Source organism: Danio aesculapii, chromosome 3 (genome assembly GCF_903798145.1).
Source record: "Danio aesculapii chromosome 3, fDanAes4.1, whole genome shotgun sequence".
In the NCBI taxonomy this organism is placed as follows: domain Eukaryota; kingdom Metazoa; phylum Chordata; class Actinopteri; order Cypriniformes; family Danionidae; genus Danio; species Danio aesculapii.
The window spans coordinates 37,834,884-37,843,238 of NC_079437.1; the positions used below are offsets into that span (position 1 = coordinate 37,834,884).

An 8,355-nucleotide genomic window follows, 5' to 3' on the forward strand; every position below is an offset into this window, starting at 1 on the left:
ACTTCTGGTATCATTCACTTCCATTTATTTTTAGACATATAAAACATACTGCTTGATGTTGCAAACTGACATTTTCTTATTACATGATTCTGCTTTGTTTGTATAATCATGCCAACATTTGTTTGTTGAGCGAGTTTGACCATTTCTGTGGTTTATTATTCCTAGTAAATTCTCAGTGAGCTGAATTGGACGTTCTAAAACAATCACAAAAAACGAGTGCACTTCCGCATTAAAGAATAAGGTCAATAAACGCAATATGTGATATGCTTGTGTAACTTCAGTATTTTCATAAAATTGCCGTTTACAGTTTACACACACTATAAAGAAACCTGTTTTTAAAAGTTTGCATTTTCAGACCCACAAAACATTGTTGACTTGAAACATAAAACTATATTTTTTTCTGTCTTGAAAACACAATGTTGTTGTGTTGATAATGGTGTAGCTGGTGTAAATTCAATTGTCAAAACGAGTAAGTTATTAGTTTCAAATTACACAAGTATCTACATGTAATTGATTAAACTCTCAGTCAGAGTATCCTATATTTGATGTGCTGCAGCGAATACTTTGACATTCCTCCCTAAGTACAATTCAGTCTCGAGCTGGGAAAGTGATCTGTTTTCAAAGGCCGCAGATCTGTGACCCAAACCATTGTTAGTGAACTCTGTCCTCAGCTCAGGACCGAACAATACACCTTGTTTGGACAGGTGATCTTATTCCTAATGTGAAGAAGGCTTTGAGTGAGATAACAGGCTTAGACATCTTTTGCAACAAAAGCAGCGGGTTTTAATCTGACAGCAGGATTCCCAGTCGAAGCCACACATTCTCCATTTCAGACGCGAAAGAAAAAATCGCCAAAGACAAGCAGGTTGATTATGGAAACTCATCAAAGCCTTTCATGAAGATTTTTTAATCTGTTTGTTTGTTCATTTAGCCATGTTGTATCGCAAATGAACGTCACCCAAATGCTGCAAATGGGCTTGTAAATGAATGTCAATTATGTGGCCCAATTAGTGTGATGTGTTTACTGTGTAAACAGAGGCTGTTTGTTTGCGCTCTCTGCAGAATTCATCCGAAGCTCTGTTTGTGTTAGCTTTTCTTACAGAATGCTCCTCAGCTGTGAACCTTTGGATTCTCCCTTAATGATTTAAGATCCGTCTGCTGCTTTAAGATCTAAACCTTATACGCAGAGAGCAAACAGGTTTTGCCAGCAGTTGTACGTGTCTTTTAAAGCGTTTGCGATGCTTTTCCCTATTTTTCCCGCCACACTCCAATTGCAAATGTCTGTTTTGTCACATTAATAAGTGAACACAGAAGCCTGAACTTGTCTATGGAAAACTTCAGACTGACAGGCCTTTCCATACACTCCTCCCCAAAAGGATCAAGGGGGGGTTATTACTCACTTATTACTCCTTCAGAGTAGCCGAGGTGTGGATTAGGAGGCATTAGGTGTCACCCTGGATGTAGACTGAAGAGTGATGCTAAAGAAACCTCTCTTAAATGAAGCGTGGAGACAATGGTCCCCTATTTGATTGGGCTCTTTCCATCAAAGCCAACCCTGTTTTGCTGGGATTAGTGCTCATGGGTGAGTCATGTGACTCCGGGAGAAGGCGGGACTCACACCTGACTCAGGTGAGAAATGTTGAACCTGTGAAGATCTTCAAGAAGAAGTCCTTCTTCCCGCAGGATCTCCAAAGCGTCTGGAGCTTTTCTTCTAGAGTTTGCTGGATTTGGTCATGTTTGGCGCTGGGCATTTGGTGTCTCCTCTGTCTCCTGCAGTCTTCCACTCTCCGGCTGCTCATTTCTTCCCTGCGTTCCCCAGCAGGTTGAGTTCTCCGCAGATCTTCATACCCGGGCCTCTGCTCAGCTATGAGCTCCTGCGCAGTTACCTGCAGCCTGAACCCTGCAAACAGAGCCTGCTGCTGGCCGCTCATCCATCTACAGGACGCCCTGCTGACAACATCGGTGAGCACGATAAAACATGAAGTCCATTTCTTAGAACATATAATATAGACATATTTTATGTTGCAAGTTTTTATTTGAGTGAAAAGCAAAAAGACTTTATTTTTGTGTAATATATTAGTAATATACATACAGTTACATATATTACAAATATTTTGTAATAATTTTATTATGTATTGCTTTAATTTTTACAAGAATAATACTTAATTTGTTCTATTCTATTCTATTCTATTCGGTTCTGTCCTTTTTTAATATGTTATGTTACATTAACTTATATTAAATTAAATTAATATTATATTATATTTTAGTATATTATATTATGTTATATTGTTAAATTAATTATATTATATTATATTATATTATATTATATTATATTATATTATATTATATTATATTATTAAAACTAAACCACCATTTTACCAATTTGATATTTATATTAATTAATATATAATAATTTCCTTGCTCTGTTAAACATCGTTTGGGAAATATTTAAAAGAAGAAAAAAAATTCAAAGGGGGTTGAATAATTCTGATTGCAACTATATATATTTTATATATGAGCAATTCCAGCGTTATGGATGTGAAATTTGCAACTCAAAACATAAATTCACATAATAAGTATATGTTAACCGTATATTGAAACATCTGTTTATATTTTACATAATAACTAAACACAGAGTTATAGGATCAGAAAAAGATCAATCTGTAAACATTTTTTATATTTTAAATGAGGAAAATAAACATGTGTTATGGATGTGACAAAAAAGTCTGCAAGTTTACAGTATACAACATACTTTGTAGAAATTCTGTGAATGAAACTGCACAACCCAAAAGAAATAATCAAAAGGATAAGAGTTGGTTCTCTATAGAACAAACATGATTTTATTTTATTTGACATCTTTGCATTTATGAAGGAAAAGCTTCGCTATGCATGTGACACTTTTCCGTTATGGATGTGACAGATGTGAAATTTCCAAGATAAGATTCCATGTTAAGATCAGATCAGAATAAGTAAGTTGTTTCAAAACTATATCTGTTACCCAGAATGACAATGAACATTTGTAAGTTATATGGGAAATTAAAGCACTTTGCTTGTATTTAAAGATTTCTATGTATATACATTCTGGACATGTATACACAATACACATAGACACTACAGGCCTAATAAGTGTTAATGCTAATGAATATCAAAATATGAATAAATGATCCATAAAATTACGTATTTATGACCACAAAGGCAACATTAACCTTTTAAAAATTGTGTTACAACTGTCTTATTTTAGCCTATCACATTTTTATTAAAACACACCTAAAGGCTATTTTATCCTATTAATATTATAAAGTTCTATCTGCCTTCTAAACGATTTTGAGATATGGAGCTTCAAAGTTTTTGCAATCCATATAGAAAACAATATGTGTGTAACATCTTTTATTTTTTATTTTATTTATTTTTTTAATAAAAAGTCTTAAAATGTAAACAACTTATAAAAAAACATCCCATAATGTAAATATGGGAATATGACAATAACTCAATTTTGACAAAAATGTCAGATAGAACCTTATAATTCTAAGGTGGCGAAACATCTATAGTCACTAGCGAGTTAGCTTTAGGTCTTATATATTTATTTATTTATATTTAGGCCCAGGGGCGGACTTAACCAATAAGCAAGGCAAGCAGCCGCTTAGGGCCCCAGGGAATTAGGGGGTCCCGACCAATGCCAAGAAGCCTATATTAATCATATAGCTCTTTTATTAATTCTCTGTCATATGCTGTAAAATCCATGTATAATCATTAAGATTTTAACATTATTACTTCTTTTCTAATCTGGGGGCCCCCATGAATAGTGGAATGTTCGGTAGCTTAAGAAGTGTCTGTTTAAATAAAAGATTTTTTTCCCAGTGAACAGTGATGGCCACTGATTCACAAACAGCTTTTATTCAAATAATGATAAAAAGATTACTACTAGAGTTTAAAAAATGACAGCGCTGTGTGTTTTTACGGTTGCATCTTCGTCCAATATGTTCAGTGGCAATGGGTACAATTTAATTTTACATTAAGAAGGATTCTATTTTAAATATATTTTTAGCATGCAGTTTATTAAAATAATAATAATAATACTAATTATAAATGAATCTACAGAGGAAAAACATCTATAGAGAAAGAGAATGTTTTGAGTTTCAATATGGCCCCATAAAATTGCTTAGGGTCCTCAAATCATAAGTCCACCCCTTTATACACTGTAACAAATAAATCCGTAAAATTTACAGTAAAAAACCGGCAGCTGTGGTTGCCAGTATTTTACAGTTAAAAATACGGTACAAACCGTAAAGGTAATTTCTCATTTTAACGGTAAACTACCGTATTTTATTAATTTATGGAGGCAATATGTATGCATTTTGATTTACCATCATCTACACATCTTTGATTACACAGTTAGACACGTTAGCACACCCACATGCAGGTGGTGATAAGGTAGTTACATAATGAACCAATCCTCATCACAAAAAGCTTTTCCCACAAGCAGAAAGATGCATCAATATATAGAAGGTGCTCAGTGTCATTCACACAGCTATTAAACACCAGTATCGTAACACGCATAAAATTAAAGTCATGAAATAAACATTGTTTATCAACATTAGATGTAACATAAATCTCTAATGTACATAACTGATGGGGAAACAACTAAAAAGATCCATAGTAATGTCAACAAAAAGCATAAAAAGTGATGTGCCATGCAGGAAATTCTGGGAAAGTCAATTAACGCCGTATATATTAAGGAAACATACCGTTAACCAGGTTACGGATTTGTACTGTAGCATTTTTACAGTTTTTTTACCGTTGAAGTCACGGCCATTTTTTTTACAGTGTAGGCCTATATATTTCGGTGGTTTGTCCTTAATAACATATTGTTCTTAATAAGCATAACGTTCATTAACAGAGTCCATTAGCGACTCATATTAGCTCATAATTGTCCATCCTCATTTTACAGTATTTAATAGGATTCGAAATGTTTACAAAGGATCGGCTAACAGCTCGTAACTAACAATCAATTATCCGGCTCGGCTGAAGAGGCCTTAATGAACGCCGCGCTAATTATCCAATCTAGAGCCATTAGTTCCTTGTCAGCCGCTGGCAATTGTCTAATTGGCGGCTGCGATGTGGCTTCCAGATGAACCGCGGCCAGTGAAGCAGCGGCGGGCGCGCGCGAACTACAGCAGCTGGCAGCTGGAGGAGCTGGAGAAGACCTTCCAGAGCACACACTACCCGGACATCTTCATGAGGGAAGCCCTGGCGCTTAGACTCGACTTGATAGAGGCCCGAGTGCAGGTTCGTCCAGCTTTCTCTTTCTCACTGCGATTCAGGATACATTTGGAGACAGAATATAGGCTACTGAATGTTTATGACGATTAATGTTTGCATTTCACACAATTGAGAGTCTTGTTGATCTTTAATATGGGCTACATATCTAAATCTAGAAAACAACTGGAAAAATAAGAATAACAATGACGTGATTTTAATTATTACAGAAATATTGAAAATGATCAATAATATTTAAAATGAAAAGTAGGCTATTTGAGAAAAATGGAGACAAAATAATAAATTTGTTATTTTTCCTACAAATATATTATACTATAAATGTATAGGGAATTAAGGGGAAAAATATTGAAGTGAGAAATTAATTTAAAAATCAATTAAATTATATTAATAATTAACAATGATTTCTGTATAATAATTAGAAAAAAATCTTAAAATGACATTATGAATAACTCATTATTATTACTTATAGTTGATACTGATAGTTAAAAAAAAGAAAAATCAGTCATTTAATTTTTTCATAAGTAAATTATATATTATACAGTTGAAGTCAGAATTATTAGCCCCCGTTTATTTTTCCCCCAATTTCTATTTTAACGGAGAGAAGATTTTTTTCAACAAATTTCTGAACATGATAGTTTTAATAACTCATCTCTAATAACTGATTTATTTTATCTTTGCCATGATGACAGTAAATAATATTTGACTAGATATTTTTCAAGACACTTCTATACAGTTTAAAGTGACATTTAAAGGCTTAACTAGGTTAATTAGGCAGGTTAGGGTAATTAGGCAAGTTATTTTATAAAGATGGTTTGTTCTGTAGACTATCGAGGAAAAAAAAATTACTTAAAGGGGCTAATAATTTTGTCCTTAAAATGGTTCATAAAAAAATAAAAACTGCTTTTATTCTAGCTGAAATAAAGCAAACAAGACTTTCTACAGAAGAAAAATATTATCAGACATACTGTGAAAATGTTCTTGCTCTGTTAAACATCTTTTGGGAAATTTTTAAAAAACAAAAACAAAGGGGGGCTAATAATTCTGACTCCAGCTGTATAGTATATACTGTATTAAATATAAGTAAATTATATTTTTAGAAATAAAATTTAGAGTTAAAATATAAAATTTATTATTAAAATAATACAATTACAAAAATCAAACGGAAAAAAAATCTTATTAAAAAAATCTGCTGTATCACAATTATCCTTTCACATTTTATAATTTATACATGAGAAGAATCTGCTTGCCACTGAAAACAAGACTAATGCCATTATTCATAATTGTAAATTAACTACTTAACTGTCATTTATTTTCAGACTTGAAAATGATACATGGTATATGAATATGATCATTTTAATTTAAACATTCGGAAAAACTCCTACCTGTGCAATACTGACAATTAAGGGATTAATGTTGTGTCACTGGTGGTTCATTCATTAATTCATTTTCTTTTCGGCTTAGTCCTTTTATTAATCCGTGGTCGCCACAGCTGAATGAACCGCCAACTTATCCAGCATGCTCTACCAGTCGCAACCCATCACTGGGAAACACCCATACACACTCATTCACACACACGTACACCACGGACAATTTAGCCTACCCAATTCACCTGTACCACGTCTTTGGACTTGTGGGGGAAACCCACACGAACACGGGGAGAACATGCAAACTCTCCACACAGATATGCCAATTGACCCAGCCGAGGCTCGAACCAGTGACTTTCTTGCTGTGAGGCAAACCTGCTACCCACTGCGCACTGTGGCAGTACCTTTTCAAAAAAGTATCAATTTATTAATACTTTTTACCTTTTTAAGACATGGACATTTCAGTATAAACAAGTACCTTTTGGAAAGGGACTTCTAATAATGGCTCTCGTACCAAATATTATTACATTTATTTTTTTAAAACTATATTTTTACATTTAATTGAACGCGTGGCTGTTTCAAAGCAGCTGTTTGTTAAAATGTCTAGCAATGTCTAAAAGAGAACTCCTCCTAACCCCACAAATCTTTTTCACTGCAAGTTATATTTCCTAAAAGCACTCAAATTAACAGCACATACATTTTAAAATTCAATTTTCATCTGACTCCAAACCAAAAAGACTAATTGAATTTTATTTATTTCTGAAAAGCAAAGCTAATGCCAACATACTGTATGTATTCTTAATATCTGCGTAACACAATCTAACTCATTTTAAAACAACACAAACTCCACAATGAGTAAAAAATCTGTTCACACCTGTTCCTCCAGGTGTGGTTTCAGAACCGTCGGGCTAAAATGCGTCGTCAGCTGAAGCTCCAGATCCAAACGGGGGAGCAATGCAGCCAACGGGACACTGACACCAAACACCACGAATCCTCCATCAGCAACCCAGAGCTCCACAACAACAGCAGCAGCCCATGCTGGGACAGAAACCAAGACAGAACAAATCCCGCTCACCCCAAACCCTCACCCTCAGCCATCAAAAGCCCTGTCACAGACCTGCTCCAGCGGCCTGGAGACCAACAGGACTCTGAGAGTCCTGGTCCAGAAGATCTGCGCTTCTGCAGTATTGCCAAACTGAGAGCGAAGGCCAGAGACTATGAGGCTGAGATTCACAGCACTGTGGCCAGAGAGAGGAAGATGAAGAGAGTCTCGGACAGAGACTGAGCTGACATCTGTACAGGATACACATCTGCTAAACTCATTATTTATTACACATATACAGTAAGCTTGAGAAAAGCAAAACACACAAAACAAAACAGTGCTGGGTACTTGCTGATGTAATCTAGATTACAAACTAAATACTTATTACATTATAAACATTACATTTTAAAATGGTGATAATCAAATTACTGTAACTTTTTTTGGTACGTGATTACTGTATATGTTATTCACACACTGTAAAAAATATTGCTGCCATAATTATTTAGCTGAATTAAATTACCTTTTCTTGTCATCAATCAAACTGACTATTACACTGTGAAGTTAAACTTTGTCTCACAGTTTTCGATAGCTGTTTTTAACAACTTTAACTCTTAGCTTGAAGTACCCCTGAGATTTGAACAAATATTTCAATAATATTTTAACAACACCATT

At 34.4% G+C, this 8,355-nt stretch overlaps 1 protein-coding gene across 1 annotated transcript; it reads left to right on the plus strand.

Moving 5' to 3' along the window:
* The first annotated feature begins 1,654 nt into the window (after positions 1-1,654).
* si:dkey-43p13.5 (homeobox protein aristaless-like 3) lies at positions 1,655-8,052 on the plus strand. Its single transcript, XM_056451693.1, has 3 exons — positions 1,655-1,962; positions 5,129-5,286; positions 7,528-8,052. The coding sequence occupies exons 1-3, from the start codon at positions 1,734-1,736 to the stop codon at positions 7,924-7,926; spliced, it is 786 nt and encodes a 261-aa protein (XP_056307668.1). The 5' UTR covers positions 1,655-1,733; the 3' UTR covers positions 7,927-8,052.
* Positions 8,053-8,355: the final 303 nt, after the last annotated feature.

Excerpts from the sequence above, each read along its gene's own strand:
- si:dkey-43p13.5 (XM_056451693.1), top strand. The coding sequence starts at position 1,734 with ATGTTTGGCGCTGGGCATTTGGTGTCTCCTCTGTCTCCTGCAGTCTTC. Across the intron at positions 1,963-5,128 it reads ACGCCCTGCTGACAACATCG|ATGAACCGCGGCCAGTGAAG; the intron begins GTGAGCACGATA and ends TGTGGCTTCCAG. Across the intron at positions 5,287-7,527 it reads TGATAGAGGCCCGAGTGCAG|GTGTGGTTTCAGAACCGTCG; the intron begins GTTCGTCCAGCT and ends CTGTTCCTCCAG.